Source organism: Anthonomus grandis, chromosome 6 (genome assembly GCF_022605725.1).
Source record: "Anthonomus grandis grandis chromosome 6, icAntGran1.3, whole genome shotgun sequence".
Lineage (NCBI taxonomy): Eukaryota > Metazoa > Arthropoda > Insecta > Coleoptera > Curculionidae > Anthonomus > Anthonomus grandis.
Genome location: NC_065551.1, coordinates 73,006 through 96,621, shown reverse-complemented (window position 1 = coordinate 96,621; position 23,616 = coordinate 73,006). Strand labels below are relative to the sequence as shown.

General features: G+C 32.9%; 1 protein-coding gene across 3 annotated transcripts in view; it reads right to left on the bottom strand.

Moving 5' to 3' along the window:
- Positions 1–1,031: 1,031 nt before the first annotated feature.
- Positions 1,032–23,616, bottom strand: part of LOC126737390 (putative bifunctional UDP-N-acetylglucosamine transferase and deubiquitinase ALG13) — a 48,153-nt gene continuing 25,568 nt past the window's right edge. For 2 of the 3 annotated variants that reach the window (XM_050442276.1, XM_050442277.1), the window contains 3 exons: positions 9,220–9,407; positions 1,707–1,979; positions 1,073–1,617 (listed from right to left, as the gene is read on the bottom strand). In XM_050442276.1, coding sequence (XP_050298233.1) covers positions 1,421–1,617; positions 1,707–1,979; positions 9,220–9,407 — 658 coding nt within the window. In that variant the 3' untranslated portion in view covers positions 1,073–1,420. Of the gene's footprint in view, positions 1,618–1,706; positions 1,980–9,219; positions 9,408–23,616 lie in introns of all 3 variants that reach the window. The other variant, XM_050442275.1, reaches the window with a different exon arrangement.

The following is a 23,616-nucleotide window of genomic DNA, read 5'->3' as shown; positions in this document are numbered from 1 at the left end:
AATTAGCACGCCGATTTCCCTTGATAATCCGCTTTAAGGCTCTTAAGTTGGTGTTGGAATAACGCGGTCGACTTCCAATTCTGGGTTTTTGAGCAACAGATCCCGTTGTTTTGTACAATTTAATAATATTTCGAACTGTATATATACCTCGATTTGTTAATACTGTCAGCGATTTGGGAAGCATTTTGACCTCTTAAATGCAAGTGAATAATCACTTTTCTTATTTCATCAGAGACAGCCTTACCACGAGCCATTTTTAATTGTTAACAACACTATGCATTGAAAGTTGATTTAAACGTCAAAGTCGGCTTCTTAGCAACGCAATTTGTTTTATACAGCCTACTTTTATTTTATCGAAGCGCATAAACAGACCATTCAACTAAGTTATTTCTATCACGTATTTTGCGATAGAAAATCATTTTGCAAAGAAAAAAATATCGAAATTAAAATGCTTTAAAAATAGCTGCGTCGGTTTTGTTATCTTTCCATAAACATTTCAAGAAACCAAAAATATTATATTTGAAATAAAATTTTAGTTATCACTTAAATAAATTCTAAAAAATCATGTTTTGGGGCGTTGGGCCAACTTCACTAAGACAGGGCTCGTATTTTATAGGTAGCATGGAAGAACATATATGTGAATGTTAACTTTTATGTAATTTTATTGTTGCATAAGACGTTTATTTATTTATTTAAATGCAATGAAAACTCTGGGTTTTATTCTTTTTAAGGTTAACGCTTGATTTTTCACTTTCATCTTTTTATACTGCTCTTTGGTAAGAGAGAGTTAATTAGAGTACGCATCTGTGATTTGCTTTAAAAATTGATAAGTTAGAACAAGTTTAGAGGAAAATATCATGAACTTTTTCAATTTTAAATGTAGGTTAAATGATGTAGGTTAGATTAATTATGTAAATTTTGTATTTGCCATTTTCTACAAGACTGTTTATGTATAATTTTCAATGAGGTTTTCCCATTTACTTAAAATTGAAATAAGATACATAACTTTTAAATTTTGTTTTAAATATAATTACAACAAAATTACAAAACAAATTAAGTAAAATGTATAAACAAAATACTCGAAAACTTAACAAAAATTCGCGACACAAAATATAATGTATAGAAACTTAACGAAAGTTTTGAATGAAACAGAAAAAGAACTTAGAATACTAGAATATAAACTTAACAAACGTTTGGTAACTTAAACATAATTCTAGAATAGTTATCGTAACTATTCTTTCACAAAAAAGACATCAAGAAAACCTATAATTAATCTCTGTTTGTTAGATAACATAAAAAAATACCCGTACTACTCAATAACAATAAAAAAGAAAAACAGAAAAGAGAATCATTGTATATCCTTCTGGACAAGATCCAGTTTGAGATTAAACTAATAAGAAATCCTACCGAACTGAAAATATTATTTCTGAGTAGGAAATATAAACCCTGTTGGGTTGTAAGGTCGGCATCCAGGCGAATGGTATCCAGGAGAATGGAACCACTGCACATCCAGGGGGGCAGAAGGGGCGTAAATCACGGGAGATGTTGGTACAACACCTCCTCCCTCTTGAGAGGTCGGAGGAGCCACGTGTACTGGGGTATAAATCATCGGCGAGACTAAAAAGGGAAGGTTAAAAGAGATTTTCAACACTTATATGTGATTTTTACAATCAATCATTTATATGGCATAGACCGTTTATTCTTACCTGGAGGCCCATTATAAACTTCAATGGGCTGTTGTACGACATGTGGCATATAACTTGCGTTTTGCATGTGACTAGCTGGTACTACTGTGGTACTGTTATAGGCCCCACCTTGAGGTAACACTAAATGGTCCCTAGTAGCTTGCTGAGTGGGCAAACTTGAAACTCCCTGCTCAGCCTCTGAGTCTTTAATTTCTTGATCACTCTGAGTAACCACTGGAGGTTGATTAGAAGCAGTTGGCTCCATTTGGCAGTTGTAATAGAAAGGACGTGGCTCTTAAAATTATAGAATGAGGAATATTTGTGACAGAAAGAAAGAAAGAAAAGGTGCTATATTACGTAAGACAAAACAAAATCTTGTGTACAAGCATCCTATAAACTAAAAAATTTCCAAATTCACTTTAAATTTCAAATTTCAAACAAACATAACATCTAAAACATTTTACCATAAAATTTACACACATTACCAAAATTAATTATAACAAAACAGATTGAAAAAATTTAAAAAAAAAAACATCTTTTTGATAAACTTGATTAAAAAATAAGTAAAGCTGTCAATAAAACAGAATTTAGAGGAAGTAAATTAAAATATTTAATAGGAAACAAAACTAAAACACTAAAATGATGTCAGAGCACAGGTCAATAGGTATCATTAAAAAAATCGTCAAGGCTATAATATGCCCTGGATAATAAAAGTGATTTTAATTTTTTTTTGAATTTCTTAACTTCTAAAATTTGTCTGATACATAGAGGAACATGGTTGTAAATCTTTTTGCTAAGGTATATAAGTGAGTACTTGGTGAGGGAGGATGTAGGGATTGGTAAGGGAAAATCGTTAACCTGGCGAGTCATATGACCAGTGTTAGAGGGAGATTTAGGACATGTATGAATAAGAGTAGCTGTTTCTAAGATAAAAAGAGAAAAAAAAGAGTTAGGATTTTTTGAGATATAAAGAGAGGTTTACAAGAATCTCTTAACCCAGCGGAACATAGGTATCTAACTGCCTGTTTTTGAATCACAAAAATTATGTTTAATAGTCCCTTGTTGCTTAAACCCCAAAAAGGCAAGCCATAACGAAGATGGGACTCAATAAGAGAAAAGTACACTGAACGTGCAACTACCCCTCCCAGCTCATGCCCCGCCATTCTTACTGCAAAGCATCCAGAGGATAATTTTGATGCAAGATTTAGGTTATGATCTTCGAAGCGAAGGCGACCATCAATGGTAATACCAAGGAACTTACAGCTTTCTTTGTTTTGCAATGGGGAGTTTTTACTAAACATAAGGCCCTGAACGTCACACTTAAATCCCATAATAAAGTTTTGCCCACATTAACCCATATTTTACCAGGGTATGAAAAAACAACAATTTTTCGAATAGCAATATTTCTTATGTATTAAAATAGGTTAGAAGTTACAAAAGTTTAAGAAGTTTAACACAAAAAAAAAGTTACATTCAGAAACTTTCAAAAAAGGGCATGTTGCGTTTTCGCATCATTGGCTAAAAATATATACATATGAACAAAAAAAACGTAATTTTACTTTTTATGGTAACGCTCAAAACAATCGATATGGAGGGACACGTTGCATTTTTTACATAAAAATACCGTTTGACTACTACATATTTTGCATCTACGTCTGGAGTGGAGCGACTTAGTGATAATATGACCAATATTATCATATCTTAGCTCAAGACTTGACTAATATTTTTGTCACTGACAATGTTATAAACCTTCCAACAATTGACTCAAGTGCTATCTATAGTGTTAACGAACAAAGGCCACCACCACTTTTTTCCAGATGTCCCTATTCTATAATTGGCTATCCCGTTATCGTGGAGATCTATTCCCCCCATGAATTTGTTGTACATCTTGATAACATTAGGTTGCTGAATAGGATTGTATTTTTTTGCTTTACGGTCATACCTTTTAGCTCTGTATAATGGTTCGTCATTGTAATGGTTACTTATTACTGTTACCACTGAATTATCGTTCCATCTAACTAATGAGACCCCACTGACAGTGTCATGTGCCGAAATGTAGTAGCCGCGTTTTTGTTTAGAAACACTTTTGGTCCCTTCTAAAGGACAGCGGAGGGTTCTGTTTTCCCTTATAGTTCCGCTCGCAAAATAACCTTTATCGGTAAGATATGAAAATAATTGAAACGAAGAAAAATAATTATCAAAAAATACCTAATGCTTCATTGGGTCATTCACTGTAGACAATAAAAAAACAACAACTTGCCCACCCATACCTAATACAGATTTTTGTTTATTTGGATTTGCTCCTGCGTATGGAATGAACTGATATAAATAACCGTCTGACGAACAAATACACTATAATTTAAAACCAAATCTAACAGGTTTACCCCTAATAAACATTTTGCAGGAGTGCCTGCCAAAGTAAGGAACCATTTGTTCGTCAATGGACAGACAATGTGAAAATATACCAAACTGCAACATTTTCTGATTTATGAGATCAAAAAATGGCCTAAGCTTACAAAACTTGTCATTTTTATCTAATTGTGCGTTATCTGACAAATGGAGGTTTTTTTTTATATTGTAAAATTTATTTCGACTCATTTTTTCATAATGTCTATCCCCTTGTCTTCATCAGTTGACCAATATAGTTGTGTTTGTGGTAGTTTTTGATAACCTGTAAATATTAGCAGTCCTATAAACTTTAGTAATTCATATTTATCCAACTCAAAATCATGTCGATTATTGTCTTTTGCATATTTTTCCGAAAATGTTACAATAAGATTTAATACTTGGTCATCAAAGAACAAAAAGAAAATGTCTAAAGGTGACTTTCCGTGGAGTAAATCTACCAATTTCTCAAGCGCAGGGCCTTCATTCGAAATAGGCTGGGACATCATAGGAATTGAACCCTTTTTCCATTTTGGTTCCCTACTTTGAAATTGGCTGGTGTTAGACCTTTCGATTTTCCGTTTCTTTTCTGCCAAATTCTCATCATCAGACGAATCCCAGTCAAATTAATTCAAATGTGCCCGCTATGTCCACATCATTTTGGCTGTTTTTTTCGTTTACAGCAATTACATCGTCATCTATATTTTCTTCGTCAGTCAAGCTATCTGGTTCTGGAGGATTATAAACAGCATCAATTTCAACTAAAATAATTTTCGTCTACATAACAGGCCTAACAAAAATACTTAGTAGATCTTACCAACATCTCCGGAACGTTCTGCTTCCAATTCATCTACTACTTCATATAAACCACTCTCCAGCTCTTTTTGCGTAAGAAATTTAGGCATGCTTCTCGAAAATACACATACACTTAGCACCGATTAAAATTCAATATTACTAAAAACTTTCTTACACACACACACAAGCCTAAACTGCAATATCTCTAGCTGATACGGTTGGCAACTTAAGCGCTATTTCGACCAAAATACAGATAACGTATTTTCCCAGTGATGCGTTTTCGCAACATTTACAATTTGGAGTCAAGTATTTTGGAATTTGTAACATTTTTTTGTTGTCAGTAAAAAAAGGTAAATACACACGTGTTAGCAATACGATTCAGCTAAACAAATTTCGCCTGTATTATGCTTACCAATAATAAACAATAATATTCGAAAGTATGTTAAGACATTAAAATTTTGAATTGGAATAAAAATTTAAAAATCAAATCACTGGTTTATTTATTGAGTGTTTTAAAAAACTTTTTAATTCAACCTTAGTAAATACTATAGTAACGTTAGATATTTCATTTTTTATTTTGTTTATATTATAAAAAAAATTAATATGACTGTTGCGTGTTCGCATCATTGGTAAAAAATGGGTTAAATACAAGCCTGTTTGCAGCACACCACTCCGATAAAATCTTAAGATCCTTAAAAACCTGGGCTCTAACATTATCAGAATCTCTATGATTCCATAAAATGGTGGTATCATCAGCAAACTGAACCACTTTGCCCTGCAGTTTTAATGAACCCAAATCATTTACATAGAGCAAAAATAATAGTTGTCCTAACACTGAACCCTGAGGTACTCCAGTTTTAAGGGATCTGGAATCGGATAAACATCCAGATACTGTAACTCTTTGGGTACGATTAGACAGATAGGATTCCAGCCATTGCAATGCCACACCTCTAAAACCATAATTATTGAGCTTAGACAGCAGTTTTCCATGATCTACACAATCAAATGCCTTGGATAAATCGCAAAACACTGCCGCCGCGGACTCTCCAGAATTCAAGGACACATAGACACTCTCCAAAAAGCCGAAAACAGCGTCATGAGTCCCTTTTCCTGTTTGAAATCCAAACTGATTTGCAGATAAAATGCAATTATGTTGTAAAAAAGACAAAATTCTTTTTTGATTTTTGCAAGTTTTTCAACTATCTTGGAGAGGGTAGATAATATAGAAATTGGACGGAAATTACAAGGCTCACTCAAATCTCCACCCTTATAAAGAGGAATAACCACTGCATCCTTCAAACCTGCTGGAAAGATGCCATTATGAAAGGAATTGTTTATGGCAGAAGCTAAGGCATTCAATGCTGAGTCAGGCAAAATGAGTAGTAATTTTGCTGATATCCCATCAGCTCCAGCTGATTTATGGTTTTTTAAGCTTTTAATTACATCTCTAACGTCAGTAAGGCTAACAGGATAAAAGAAAAAAGAATTTTGAACTGACACTTGTTGAATATAATGCAAAGAATCGATATTAGTATTACCTTGAGCAATAAATGAGGAATATTACAGTAATAATCATTTAAACTATTTGGTCTTACTTCTGGTTTTGAAACTTTCTTGTGAGAATATCTGAAGTCATTTATAATTGACCAACATTCTCTCTGCCTATTTAAGGACACATTCAAGCGGTCACTATAATATTTAACCTTTGCTGCTTTTATCACGTTTCTGTATAGACTGCGATATTTCTGATGATAAAGAATAATGTTTGCATTAGTTGTAAACTTGCACAACTTAGCCAAAAAACGGAGGTTTTTAGCTGAAGTTCTGAGGCCTGATGTGACCCGTGGTTTTCTATTTTTCATTTTAAGCCTCTTTTTAGGAAAACACTGATTGATCTTGTCACATAGCACATGAAATAACAAAGTAAACGGGTCAGGAGCCATTTCAACTGCATTCTAATTAACCAAAGCTGTAGCAGAAGAAAAAGCATTGAAATTTGCTTTGCTGAAAATTCTTCCTACATAATGAGATGAAGGAAATACAGTGTAAATTTGTACACAAATAATCAATAGTACTTGCAGATGAGGATGTTATACGTGTGGGTGAAAGAACATGCATCTTTAAGTCATAAGATTCCAATATACTTAAAAGGGATGTATGATATGACAGCAAGCTTACATCAGTGAAGTTAATATTAAAGTCACCAGCCAATACAACTATGGAGTGTAGAGATAATTGGGATAATAGAGAATCAAGTTTGTCCAGGAACATACCAATATCTCCTGTGGGTGGTCTATAAACACAAAGAACATATAAATTAAATCGCTTACAAAAACAAAGGGAGAATTCAAAAACCTTCTCCAACAGAAAGCTATCATACTTATTAATTTTACAGGAAAAAGCTTCAATTGTTTGTTTAACTAAAATAGCTGTTCCTCCATGTATGGAGTGTTGCCGACAAAAAATTGATATAGGAATATAATCAGATATTAAGAAACATTCGTTAGGCTTTAACCAATGCTCAGTTAGTAATACAATATCAGGAAAATCACATGAATCAAGTAAAAGATGATGCTTGTCCATTTTATTTCTTAGAGACTGTATATTTAAAATAAAACTACTGAAACTTTTCGCATGCTTATTTTCAATGTTATTTATAGAATGTGAGTGAGCTTCATCTTCTGTGTATTTATCTATAAAAAAGAATCCCTATCACAGTCAGTATCTAGAAGTCCAGGTTGATTACTTGGTTTTATTGTAGACACATTTTTTGATGAAATGCTACTTTTGAAATGTTTTAAAATATGGGTATACAGTAATGATGCCAAATCTGATCCAAAGTTGCTGGCATGATTAGACTCTAAAATTCTATTTAGATTAATATTATTTGTGTGAAATATTCTATAGAGAGCCTTATTGCTATTATAAATTACATTATGGTTTGGATACATGTAAGGGCTTGTCATCACTAAACTATTGCTATGTAAATGTATAAAAATTTTTTAAATATCGAATGATGAGCAAATACCATTTAACGTTAAAATCAACATATCATTTTCTATAAATTCCTTAACCATAGATGATGCAGTATAAATCAGTTCATTGTTTGTACTTTCTGGCTTCAGGAAACATTGGACTTTGTAGTTAGCTTCAAACTGCAGACGCAATTTCTTCAGGAACACTCTACTACAATTACCACCCACAAAAAGAAGCTTAGGTCGATTATCAATGGGTGAATTTGGCCTACATAGTAACTGTGTTGGAGAATTTATATTAACAAATTTAGATAAGTTTTGCTGTTCCTTTAATGCACAAATATCGGCATAGCAAGTATCTTTTTCAACTTCTAACACCTTTATAGACTGGATCATATTCTTATTCATCTTAGTTAAATCATTAACTTCCATTTGTAACATATTTATTTGCATCTTATAGGTTGCAGATTCATTTTCTAATGTTTTTATTGTTACAATTAAATTTTTATTTAAGGTATTTAACTCACTGATTTCTATATTGAAATGTATTTTTTCCTCTTCACATACTTTTAATAGTGACAGTAACTCACATTCTTTAGTTTTTAAATTTGTTAATTCAATTTTAAGTTTATCATTAAGTTTGTGTAGATTATCTAGGGAGGAGGAAAACTTCTTTTCGGCCTCTGACACTTCATCTTCAAACACCAAACTGTTTCTTCTCATTCTTTCTATATGCCTATCCTTTTCTTTTAGTTCAATCAACAATTCATGAATCTTCTGCACATAAGACTTCTTTTCATTCTCATTTTCATTAAAATTTATTTGACATTTTTCTGAGCATAAAATTTTGTAGCCTCCCATTTTTATGGCATCAGAATTTCTATCCAAACAACTTGGGTGGAATATAGACATACAAAAGATGCACCAATAATTTGAAAACTCCTTTTTTTGACAGCATTTGAAATTACGATTCATTTTAATAAATTAAGGAATATATAAATACGGTTAGACAGGAATTGCTAGCCAAACAGGAACTTGAGCCTGAGCGTCACCAAGAACACGCGTAAAACAAACACACGAGCACGTCCTAAGGTTGAAGTTCTATGGTTTGAAGGTAAGGTCAATGCCAGCAAAACAAGTCTAGTTAGTTAAAACAGGAAATATTTATAAAACAAAAAAATATTGACTGAAGTAGGAACCTGTTAATTAGGAACACTTGTACGGAAATATAGCACGTCGATGTGGTTATAAAAAAATCAAATCAAAACAAACAAAACTTAGTACCGGCGTAGCCTCCTACGAACTTAAACATGACCGTCACGTATGACTGCTAAACACTGTTTAAGTGTAACTACTGATATTATTTAAATTTAACATACCATGATATGGAATAACGTTAGGAGTGACAGGAGCAGACGCCACCATTGGTTTAAAATCATAGTATGGTGGAGAAGCTGAACTGCAATGCCCAGGCTGTGGCCACACAAATTGCTCATGCGAATGCTGGTAATAGTGACTGTCGTGTACATATTGAGGAGTTTGCCAGTGGTATGCCTCCCACGAGTATCTTAAATATAAATAGCACACATGATAGTTATACAGGGTGTTTTTTATATATTGCGACAAAATTCAGGAACGTGTTCTTTGGACAAGAATTCGCAAAAAAGTTCCTATAAACATAGGTCCTAAACCTTTTAGATTTTGAGCTACAGGGTGGTAAAGTTTTAACATAAAAATTATTTTTTTTTTTCGATAACTTAAATACCCCTGTAGATATTTGTCCAAAGATTGATATGCAGGGTCTGTGTATCCAGAGCCATTTAGCAACATACTTTTAACATTTTTATGTTCTCCAGTGGCGTGTGTGCGGGTTTTCCGCTGAATACTTTAATAAAGAAAAATGGCACGCCACTAGTTTTTCTTGTATTAAAAAATATTTTTAAATTCCCTGTTTTATTTGCAACATTTTTGATCCCTTGGACTTTGTCTGTTAGATGCACGGTTTTCGCACAAAAAATTAAAAAACATTTTTCTACTTTGACTGATCGCTAAATTTTTTTTTTTTTAATTTTATTTAAAATTTCATTGTAGTTCATTATATGTCGCTTTATTTAACATGTTAAAAAAAGTGACATATGAGTAACGTGTTAATATTTCACGCTTCCAAAATCGCGAAGTAGCCTGTGAAAATAATTTTTTTTAACGTAACGACGCAACGATAATTACATTCTTGTTTAAGAGTTAGTTATACCCCTGTATAATAATTATTACATTGTATTATGCACACAATTCCTCGATTTTAGATTGCTTACTCTAATTCTTGTAATCAGTATTAGATATGCATAAGTTGCATATTATTAATATAAATAGAGGTAAAAACAAAATAAAGCAGCTCATTTGTTAGTAGTAATTGCCGATGTACTAAATAAAACTTTTTAAAAATAAATTTTCTTAAACCCTAAAGAAAACTGGCGCAGTCGGTAGGATACACCAAGCGGGTTATATACAAAAATGATAAACCGCGTTCGTTTTAACGATTTATGGTGTATACCAATAAAAGTTAAATTAGAGATTCGGTAGTGCGAACCAAAGGGGCTCACGACCAGGGAAGATTCGTCCTATTAGTGCGAGGCAAGGAACAGCATCGTCCAACCCTCATAACGTATAGAATCCAGGGAAGAGACAGAATCGCTCGTCCTATTGGAGAAATGAAGATTTTGTTGTTATTGTAAGTACATTGATTATTGTTTATTTGATATATTAACAAGAAGGTATAATTTTGAGTGTTGAACGATTTAATTTGACTAGTGGAAAATCCAAATATTTTCTGTTTTATTTTATTTTTTAATAATAAATAAATAAATATTCAAAATGCCTGAACCCAATTATGCGTTAATTAGGTTCCAAGCCGATAATATCCCATCATTTGATGGTAGCCCTAGGCAGATTAATAGATTTATTTCTGCATGCGAAAATTTCATAAATACTTATAGAAATAATATTGATGTGAATGCAACAATAAATACTTGTTTATTTGATACAATTTTAACAAAGCTTACTGGTAGAGCCACTGATTTGGTAGCTTCCAGAGTTGAGTTAACTACTTGGGAACACATTAAACAATCTATCATTAGTACATTCGCGGATCAACGTTCAATAGATTGCATCATTCAAGACATAATTGCGTGTAGACCAAAAAAAAATGAGTCACCACAACAGTTTGGTTTAAGGCTCCAAGATATAAGAAGTCTTTTGTTCTCTAAAATAAACGTTAGTTCAGATGAGAAAAGTCTTAAAGTATTAAAAATTAATGAATATTCGAATTTGGTTCTAAAAACGTTTATTAGTGGTCTCAACTATCATATGCAGTTGGTAGTACGTCTAAAAGACCCCAAGACACTTGAAGAAGCAATGTGTTTAGCTCAAGAAGAAGAAAACTTCATGAGTTTTTCAAAAAGAAATTTTGATTTAAAACCCCCACAACAACAACAACAACAACATGCGTGGAGACCATCCCAACACAATTCCAACAATAATATATTTAGGCGACCACAATTTAACCATCAACAACGCTATATTGCTACACCACATCCATCTTATCGGCAAAATAGATTTTAACAAAACCCGAACATTTTTAATAATAATCAACCAAAGTTTAACCCTGGCTATCCATTTAGACCACCTCAACATAATAATCAACCACAGCCACAACCGTAATTATGGTAATTTTAACCAAAATAATAAACGACCTGCGACCTCTTCAGTTGTTAGGCAATATACTCAAAATAGAGGTGAACCAATGGACACATCGTCCGGTAACAATGTCATACATGCTCATCCCATACAAACACAAAAATCCGATTATCTCATTGAAGATGTGCATAATATGCAAAATTCTGAACCCTCATGTAGACAAACCCAAACACTAGGTTGCCATTGTAACCCAAACTACCCAATTAATTTGAATAATATATATTCAAATATTAATCGACCCCTTAATTGTCATAATAAACAGAACTATGATAACCTAGAATATTACCCTGAAGAAAATAATTTTGATAATTTTCATTATAATCAACCCTTAGATGAACCTGAAAAATTTTATAATAATTTTCCTCATGAGGAAAATTTTCAAGAAGTCTCAGACCCAGACAACAAGACATAATTCTTTTAAATAATCACACCAATTCTGATCTACCTATTATTTATCTACCTGAAATTAACGCAAAATTTTTGATAGATACCGGTAGCGGAAAAAGTTTCATAAAACCCCAATTAGCCTACGAAATTTATCCTAACTCTATAGTTCACGAACCATTTTCTGTAAGAACAGCACATGCGACTTCCACACATAACGAAATTGTAAATATACCCATATTTCCCTCATTCAAGTCCGAGGAAAATCATAAATTCTATCTATTCGATTTTTCGCCGAAATTCGACGGATTGTTGGGAATAGATTTTCTCACACAAATAAAAGCAGATATCGACCTAAAAGATTCTAATTTAGAATCCCAGAATATAACTTTACCCTTACATTTCGAAAAACGTACTTCTCGCGAACCCGATAACAATATATGCCAACCTTGCGAATTAATAATACCAGCAAGAACATCACAAATTGTTAAAATTCCAGTAAACTACACCTCGGGCATTGGCATAATTAATTATAAGAATTTCGAATCGGCAGAAATGCCACAAGCCTTAGTAAGCATAAAACACTCACATACTTTTACTACTATTACGAATTCTTCGGAAAACACAATAAAGCTTACGCTGTTAAAACCCGTAAAAATAGAACCTATAGAAGAACCAGATTTTCATTTTACTGAAAAAATGGAAACCGATTACGAACTAAACGAACATATAGACAATTTACAAAAAGAAAATTTAAAAAATTTACGTCTCAATCATTGTAATTCAGAAGAATATAAGGCTATTCGTAATTTGTGTTACGAATATAGAGAGATTTTCTACTGTGAAAATACTCCCTTAACTTTTACCAACCAAATAAAACATAAAATTAACGTAACGGATGAGACTCCTATTTTTACTAAAACTTATAGATATCCTCATGTATATAAAGCCGAAGTAAATTCTCAAATTTCAAAAATGCTAAAAAACGGGATAATTCAAGAATCGTTATCACTCTGGAGCAGTCCTATTTGGATAGTTCCAAAAAAAATGGACACATCCGGAAAACGTAAATGGCGTCTAGTTATTGATTATCGACGTTTAAATGAAACAACTGTCGACGAAAAATACCCTTTACCAAATATCTCAGATATTTTAGATAAACTAGGAAAATCGCAATATTTCACCACTCTTGATCTATCTAGTGGCTTCCACCGGATAGAGATGGACCCAAATGACATCCAAAAAACTGCTTTCTCAACAGATACGGGACATTATGAATTTAAACGAATGCCGTTTGGTTTAAAAAATGCACCCTTAACTTTTCAACATGCAATGAATAATGTTTTACGCGGATTTCAAAACGAAATATGCCTTGTTTATCTCGACGATATTATTATTTTTTCAACATCTTTACAAGAACATATCGATAGATTAAAAGCCGTTTTTGAAAGACTTAGAAAAGCCAATTTTAAGATCCAATTAGACAGAAGCGAATTTTTGCATAAAGAAGTAGCATACTTAGGTCATCAAATCACAAGTGACGGAGTAAAACTTAATCCGGAAAAAATACACGCAGTTAAAAACTTTCCTTTACCTAAGACCCAAAAGGACATTAAATCATTTTTAGGTTTAGCTGGATATTATAGACGTTTTATTAAAGATTTTGCGAAAATTTGTAAACCCCTACAGCTTGTCTGAATAAAAATTCGAAAGTAGATTATTCCCCTAAGTTTATAAATGCTTTTAATCACTTAAAAGAACTTCTTATAAATGCACCTATTCTTAGATACCCAGACTTCACGAAGCCCTTCATTTTAACCACAGACGCTTTAAATGTAGCTTTAGGCGCTGTACGGTACCCAACGACCTTCCAATAGCGTATGCTTCACGGACTTTAAACGAAACTGAACAACGTTATAGTACCATCGAAAAAGAACTTTTAGGAATCGTATGGGCCTGTAAATATTTCCGACCCTATTTATACGGTCAAAAATTCACGATATATACGGATCATAGACCGTTAGTTTGGCTTGCAAATTTAAGGGAACCAAATAGTAAACTAATGCGCTGAAAATGTAAATTAGAAGAATATAATTTTGATATCATTTATAAAAAGGCGCTTTTAAATACAAATGCGGATGCACTTTCTCGCATACAGTTAAACGCTATAGAAACCGAGTCCACCTTAAATAGTCCAGGCAATATAAACATTGATATAGCACAATTTTTTGATAATGCAAATCAATATAATTCTAATTTACTTAATCCTAAATTAGTATCTAATACAGTAAAGGACTTAGAAAATCCAAGATCCCCTAAAATAAAAATTTTATCAAACATTCAAATTCGACCCCCAAACCCTACTACAGTTACACAAAATAATATGCAAGGCAATTTAATTCACGACGAGACAATGCACACAGTACATACGACCAACTCTGATAAAAATTATGTCTCTATGACTCTGTTAGATGAAATCATTAATAATAAATTAAACCAATTTATAATCAAAAAATCACCATATCCAACTTATAAGAAAGTAGATCGAGAAAATTTTGATGGAAATAAGGTTATTTATGCCACCCTTCCAACAGACATGGCACAAATTATTAATTTCTTAAAGGAATATTTAAGCCATTCACCCTCTTATATTTATTTTTATTCCCAAGAATTAAGACAATATTTTCATCAAGCCCTAATTAATCATTTTCAAACTTTTAAATTAATAGAATGTACAAAGCTTGTAAATAACGTAAAAGAGGATGAGAGAACCTTATTAATAAAATATAAACACGAAGGAAAGACAAAGCATAGAGGTATCGACGAAACGTTAAAACGAAACGAAAAGTTTTTAAAAGCCAAGTATTATTGGAAACCATTAAAAAGGGACGTAACCGATTATATAAATAGATGTGCATATTGCCAACGTGCAAAATATAATAGAAAACCCCCTGATTAACCTCTAGTATTAACTGAAACCCCAAGTAAACCCTTCGAAATAATCCATATAGACACATTTATTATAGGGAATACCAAATTTCTAACCTTTATAGATAAATGTTCAAAATACGCCCAAGCACTGCCATATCATGGAAATGCAATATCCTGTAGTGAACAACTTATAAAGTTTTTCTCCTTTATAGGCGTACCAAAACTTATAATTTCTGATAATGGCTCCGAATTTAAAAATGAAGTCGTTAAAGAGCTACTTAAAGCACACAATATTGACATTCACTTCACAACCCCTAATCATCACGAATCTAACTCACCAATAAAGCGGTTACACTCTACATTAATAGAACATATTCGTTTATTGCGTCAAGCAGACCCTAACAGCGATGTTTCAAACTTAATGCCATATGCTATTATAGCTTATAATAGTACCATCCATTCGAGTACTAACTTTACTCCTTTCGAGTTAGTACATGGACATACAGACAGCAGAGATCCCATGAATTTAGTAGCTTCACATGTATATGCCGAATATATTCATAATCATAAAAATAAAACCCAAATATTGTATGACGAAATTACAGACAATTCCACTGCATTAAAACAAAGAATTATTGATAAAGTTAATCAGACGAAAAGACAAATAAACCCACAAATAGGTAACATCATTTATAAAAAATCGGACAAACGATCTGAAAAATTAAAAATAGATATCTAGGACCTTTTACAGTTACGCAGATCCTAGAAAATAGTAAATTAGAAATTGAAAATCCAAAAAATAAAAAAAAGGAAATTGTACATATCAATGAGACTAAATTAGTCTCTATTCTTCCAGATGGACTTGCACCGTCTACGGAACCAGTGTCAAATTCAACGACCTTAACAACAACCCCGGAATGATACCCTTCAGACTAGGCACAGCACAATTAGTCACCAATCATTGGTCATTTGTACAGATTATAAATTTACGACCACTGATTAAAGAATTTACGTCTTTAAAAAATCACTCTAAAGTTTTCTCCACTAACTTAAAGAATAACAGCGATTATCATAGTGAATATTTTAATTCCTTAACTTCATTACATGCTATGGAAAAACGCATTGAAACTCTCATTAATCAAATATTTCCCTATGAGTTTCATAACATTTATTAAAAGTATCATGAGAAACTTGGACCCAACTGACGCAGAACACATATATGATAGTATTGAAACCTTACAATCGAGTCAAAATCAATTAAAAATTGATGCAATTAATCGAATTTCTCTTTTAGATAAAACAATAGATCACTTCAAAAATACAATTATCAATATCACTTATAACGAGCAAATTCTGAAAGAAAGAATTCTTCAAATTGAACAACCAATTAAAACCCACGATATTCATAACATTCAACTACATGAATACCTACAAATCTTTACTATTGCAAACCAAATCACTTTAATTTATTAATCAATTTATAATACACTAGATAAAATCGAAGTAGCCTTAACATTCTCTAAGACAAATATTCTTCATAATTCAATAATAAACCCCGATGAATTGTTATTAAAAATAAAAGAAGTAAGTAAACATTTAAAGGGTCATGATAATTTACCCCTTATTAATAATAAAGAAAATCTATTGACCTTAGAAAGACTTATTAAAGTTAGAAGCTTTCTTAAAGATTTTCAAATAACATTTATCTTTGAAATTCCACTGGTTGATGAGAATACGTTTCAGTACTATAATTTATTTGCATTACCAGTTCCAAACAATGAATCCTTTCTTGTTAATTTACCTTATAGACAGTATCTTGCGCTGAGTAACTCAAAATACTTCTACCAAGAGAGACAATGTCTAGAAGTCCAAAACAACCAGTATTTATGCCAGAATACACATAGCAAGATTATAGAGGATCATCCACCATGCGCTGTAGAGCTCCTGACCCTAAGGTCGACCCCTACCACCTGCCATCCCTTTACAATTCATCTGCATGACATACATGTTACCCAAATCATTGATGGCAAATGGGCAATAACTACCCCTAACAGTACTGTTGCCAAAGTCAAATGTGGAAACTCTGAATACAGCCAATTACTAAAAGGATCCTATCTCATGGAAATTCCCCAAAATTGTATGGTTCAAATTGAGTCAATGGTTTTTGAATCATTCGAACCCACTGACTTAACCTACGAACAGGTTAATCTTCCAACCCTAAATTGGACCAAGGTGATACAACATAGGCCTGTCTTCAACCCTCCTTCAATCGATTAGAAGCTTGTCAATCTTAAAGCAGCCGATGACATCCAGCATGAATTAAAAATCCAAGCGAGAAGTCTTCAAGAAATGACGTCACCCGTGTACTTAAACAAAACCAGTTTTTGAACAATTTTCATTTACATTTTAATTGCGATGGTTATCTCTTATTTACTTTTCAAAAAGTTTTACATGAAAGTGAACCAGACAAACTCTAATAGAGAAACTTCACAAAATAAGACTATTTTTGAAAACATTATTTAATCAATTTATTTTACTATTTTTATTATGGTTATATTAGGTATAGCTTATTTTAAATTTGTTTAATCGCTTTTAGAATATAATATTATATTATTGTATACTTTTTATAATTTTGTAAATCTAATCTAGGAATTGAAAATTATTCTGAAAACATACCCTTTAGGATATGCTTTCATCTCGCATGGGAGGAGTTATACCCCTGTATAATAATTATTACATTGTATTATGCACACAATTCCTCGATTTTAGATTGCTTACTCTAATTCTTGTAATGAGTATTAGATATGAATAAGTTGCATATTATTAATATAAATAGAGGTAAAAACAAAATAAAGCAGCTCATTTGTTAGTAGTAATTGCCGATGTACTAAATAAAACTTTTTTAAAATAAATTTTCTTAAACCCTAAAGAAAACTAGTTTAATCTTTTTACTACATTCTTCCTCTGCCCACGATAAAGTTGATATTTGTATGATTTTGTGATATTTTAAATTTTAAATAATAGTCACGGTCCGCCAGTTGACAAGATTAATTTGTTAAAAAAATGGCTAACAATTACACAAATAATGAAATGTGCAATATGCACTCCATTTATGGAGTGGCTAACGTAAACGCACGAGAAGCCTTGCGTATTTATGCTGAACGTTACCCGAATCGTGTTATTCCTCATCACTCCATGTTTACGCGTTTACACCAACGTCTAAATGAAACCGGCAGCTTTAAAACTCACCACTCAAAACGGACATCCCCGAACAGTTACTCCTCAAATTGAAGAACAGGTGCTCAATGAATTCGAGGAAGATCCCACCACAAGCACTAGGAAAATTGCTCAGACGGTACACATTCGTCCAATTCTACTCTGCACTCGCAAGGCAAAACACCGCCATATTTGCCAAGAGTGAATTCATCGATGGGAGAAATTTCGTTTCCCCAACGAATTCTTAAAAGCGTAGACACCAACAAAGCTTCTGGACCCGATGGAATTCCAGCCCTAGTACTAAAACGTTGTGCAGACGAATTAACTCCTCCCTTATGTAGACTGTTCACGGCATCGTATAAACAGGGCTCATTTCCAACAAGCTGGAAAACTGCTCAAGTGCAAGCTGTACCCAAAAACGGAAAGAAGACGATGCCGTCCAATTACCGCCCGATTGCACTAGTTCTAGTAATATCGAAGATTATGGAGAAAGCAGTCAACCAACAATTGTTAAGATATCTGGAATCATCTGGACTAATCAGCGATCATCAATACGGCTTCCGAAAGCTTAGATCCACCGGCGATCTTCTGGCTTACGTCACACACTTGTGGACGGAGGCCATGGACAAGCACGGCGAGTCCCGCTCAGTCGCCGACATTTCCAAGGCATTTGACAGAGTGTGGCATGAGGGACTACTAACCAAGCTCTCCTCAATCGGCATACAAAACTCATTATTGAATTGGATCAAAAGTTTTCTTGAACAACGAACAATCCAAGTAGCCGTCGATGGACACCTCTCCGACAAATTTAACATTAACGCTGGAGTCCCTCAAGGATGAATTCTATCCCCCACCCTTTTCTTGATATATATCAACGATTTGCTAGGAACCACTGTCAATCCAATCTACAGCTTTGCGTACGATAGCACACTTATTTCCACATTTAAGTCCGCCAAACCAACGACAGCCGCAACTTCTCAGAATCTTAGGCAGCAACAAATAGCTTCAACCAACAACGATATTAGAGCAATCTTGGAGTGGGGCGATAAGAATCTGGTCAATTTTAACGCTAAAAAAACGCAGGCTGCAGTATTTACGATGAAGACTAACCTTGGTGGCCCGGAGCTGGTTATGGCAGGGAAAACATTGCCAATGAAATCATCTTTACATCTTTTAGGAGTCGAAGTCACCAACAGTGTGTCCTGGCATGACCACGTTGCAGAGAACGCCAGGGCAGCTTCCAAAAAACTCGGCGTGCTTTTCAAAACGAAAAAACTGTATACACCAGAACAGCTGCTGACTCTTTATAAGGCTCAAATACGGCCTTCCCTCGAGTATTGCTCGCATGTCTGGAGCTCTGCACCCAAGCATAGTTTAAAGCTGCTAGATTCTATACAGAAGAGAGCTATTCGTCTTATCAACAAACCAGAACTGACAAATAGTCTGGATAGTCTGGAACACAGGAGAAAGATGGCTGATCTCTGTTTATTCTACCGTTATTATCACGGTAAGTGCTCCTTTGAGCTGGCAGGCCTGATCCCACCCAGGGCTGTTCCGGCAAGAAGGACGCGTCTAGCAGTTGCGGCTCATCAACATCGAGTCCACCTGCCTACCCCAAGGACATCGCTGTATCGGGACTCATTCATCTGGAGAACATCTTCTTTGTGGAACGGGCTTCCACCTCACATATTTCCCGACGCATACAACCTACAGCGATTTAAGATAAATGCCCACAAATATCTTCGCGCAAGCACCACTCCAATAGTGACATAGGACTTTCCTCTTGTGCTTGTGTTTACCATAAAAAAAAAAAATTAGCAACTTTACAGTTTGGAATATTCTTAAAAGAAACCTTTTATACCCGAAAAGAACGGCTTCGTGTCGTTGGATGCAAGAACGCATAAGGCAAGATGCACCGTTTATAAGAAAAATACCACCGATGAGGCTAATTTCTCGAGGGACGCAATTATGAACCTCCACAATAACCACATACATCAGCACCAGTTTTTACTTAATGTATGGGTCGGCATTATTGAAAACTTTCTCATCGGTCCATTTTTTTACCAGCAAGGTTGACTGGACAAGTGTATCAAGAATTTCTTGAAAATGAATTACCAGCGATTCTAGATGTCCCCATTCAGCTGAGACAGCAAATGTTTTTTTTACATGACGGTGCTCCAGCCCATTTTAGTTTAGTGGCTCGGCAGTATTTGGATATAACGTATCCAAATCGTTGGATAGGTCCGGGAAGTATTCACCCTTGGCCCCCACGGTCTCTTGACTTAAATCCGCTGGATTTTTTTTTGTGGGGCCACCTTAAATCACTGGTTTATAGAAATCCAATTGATAATGTGGAGGAATTGCGTAATCGCATTATAACGTCTTGTGACATAATTCGGCAGACACCAGGAATTTTTTAACGTGTCCGCCAATCAATGCGACGTCGATTAGACGCTTGTATTGATTTAAGTAAAATCTGTATTGTTGTGACGAATTCATAATGAGTTACTTATTAAATTGGGTATTACATCATTTATAGCAAAAATCAATTTAGAAATTTTTATCTCGCACGCTCAACAATTGAAAAGAAGAAGAAAATAGACTTATTCACGTATTTAAAAGAAATATGAACTTAAATCTGTAACGATACCATTCGATATACTTAATTTAATTTAAGTTCAATAAGTTTTAAATATTTAAATTTAATTAATTATTAAAAACAATAATTTACTTGAGGTATAATAGATTTTTTATATACTTAGGAGCTGAGGTTCAATCTATTAATCTCTGAGCTCGTTTCTTCTTTTCAATATCCTACCTAACTTTGTTATGAATATTACAATTAAAAAACGATAAAAAACAACAAAAAGACCTACTTTTTTTTTAAAATACCTAATTTGAACCAACGTTTCGGTAGTTATATCTACTACCGTTATCAAGGTAATTAAAGTAAGATTAAATTAAATTAAAAATAAAATATACTTACCTTTTAAAAAGTATCATTAAAATTTCTTCCTAATTCGAAAATACTTTATATACTTTTTTATATGATTTGACGGTTTATTAATAGTTTGACAAACTATTTTGAAAGATAATAAAAATTTCAAAGGTTACTTTTTTAAAATTAAAGAGGTGTGATCTTAATGTAAATTAATCATAGAAAATACATGAATATCAAATATTTTAAATCATTAATTAATTTTGAAAATACCCTGATCTACTTCTCTCTTTAGCAAAGGAATCCATGTATTATGAAAATCAACCGAACAAGTAGCTAAGCATTTATCTTCATTTAACATTATAAATGCACTTTCCTTTAGCTTAATTAAATTTATTTTAATTTTGATAATCGTAATTTTGAAATTGGTTCCTTTGCTAAAATTGAGGAAGCATTTCAGTCTATTCTGTGGTTATTGTCGAATGCATGTTGGGTAATTTTTGATTTTTGAAAATCATTGTTTTTTATGTCAGATTTATGTTCATTAATTCTTTTTGGTAATGGTCTACAGGTTTCACCTATGTAAAATTTACCACAAGTACAAGGAATTTTATAGATTACATTTTTATTAAATTCATTTTCATTGAAAGGTTTAGTTTTTGTTTATAAGTATCGTAATGTGTTTTGTGATTTAAAAATAGTTCTTATATTAAATTTTTTAGCAATTCTTTTTGTAATAACTCAGGTCTTAGGTTCTAAAAAATAATAAATTTTCTATAATAATTTGCGAAAGCTACAAATCTTTTAACTTCATTGGTATTAGTGGGTCTGGGATATTCTTTAAGAGCTTTAACTTTATCATTATCAGGTAAAATTCCTTTTTCAGAAATAATATGTGCAAGGTATACAATTTCTTTTTTTAGGAATTCACATTTTAAGGGATTAAGTTTTAAATTAGTTTTACGAAGCCTATTAAAAACAGCAATTAGATTTTTATTATGATCTACAAGATTTCTCCCAAAAACTATTAGGTCATCTAAATAGATAAAACAGCTTTCATAATTCAAACCTGACATAGCAACTGTCATGAGTCTTGAAAATACGCTTGGACTAATTTTTAATCCCATCGGTAATCTTTTCATCTGCCATTGTCCCCGATCAGTAGTAAAAGCTGTATATTTCCTACTTTTCTTATCTAACTTTACCTGGTAGTAATCTTGACTAAGATCCAAGTGGGAAAAATAAACAGCTCCTCCTAATGAATCAAAAATGTCAGTAATATTTGGAAGGGGATGTTTTTGGTCTTGAATTTGCTGATTTACTAACCTATAGTCTACAACTAGCCTAGTTGAATCTTCATTTAACCCTGTGAACCAAGTGAATCGATTCTTTATAAACATTTGTGACAGTTAACTTATCGCCTGGCATGTGAAAAATATCTGCATATTTAGCACAAATACTTTCTATTGCATTTTGATCATTTGGATCTAAATAACTTAATTTTAGCAAGTCGAACAGTTTTTTCACACGATTCACCGATATGTCATCTGTTGAAAATTTGCAAAATTCATAGTTGCTTAACTTTTTTACTCTAGGAACACAATTTTTAGAGAAACCTCAGTTTCCCTAGTGTTTAAAATTTTTACAGGTATTTTTCCATCTTTAGGTTTTACAATCATGTTCGCTATAAAAACACCTTGACACAATTCTCCAGGTAAAACCACATATTCTTCTGTAAAACCAACAGATACATAAGAAATTGTTTCACATCGTGGAAACAGAGTCAAAACATTATCATAACACGTAGGCTTGAAGGGTAAGACAACGTTAGTATTATATTTTGTTAAAGTTAATGTATTCTTTTCGTAGTCTAAAATACTCTTATATTTTCTTAGAAAATTTTCTCCTATAATTGCATCACTAGAGCAAGTAAGAGAATCAAAAACGTAAAATTTTTCTTCGAATGTAATACCGCCTGCATGTAATTTAAGATAAACATAGCCTGTTGACGCAATTGTTCCACCAACTCCTTTAATTTCTATACTATCGCTATGTAAGTGTAATTGTGAATTTAAAACCTCCGATTTTATGGCACACAATGTCGCGCCTGAATCGATTAAAAAGTTTACGTTTTTATTAAATATTGTAAAATTAACGATGTTTGTATAAGAATTAGAATAAATAAATATTTCATCATTTTCCGTATTAGGAACGAAAAAAATTATTTGTCGGTGCTGATTTTAATTTACTAGTGGAGCAAGGTTGCACATTTTCTTGATCTAAGTTACTCTGATGAAAAGTGTTAATATTATGGTGTCTACCTGACGGCGAAAAACGCGAACCATGGTTTCCTCGGTTATTAAACCGTCCGCGAGAATTCCGCTGAAACCGCTGATTGTTTTGAGAATTTCTGTTGTTGGAAATACTATTATGATGATAATTATTGTTATGATAATTATTATTTTGACTTGAAAAATTGTTGTTTCTATAATAATTATTGTTTAATCGAGAACCCCTATTGTGAGAAGAACTTCTTAGAAATCTTCCTCTTCCT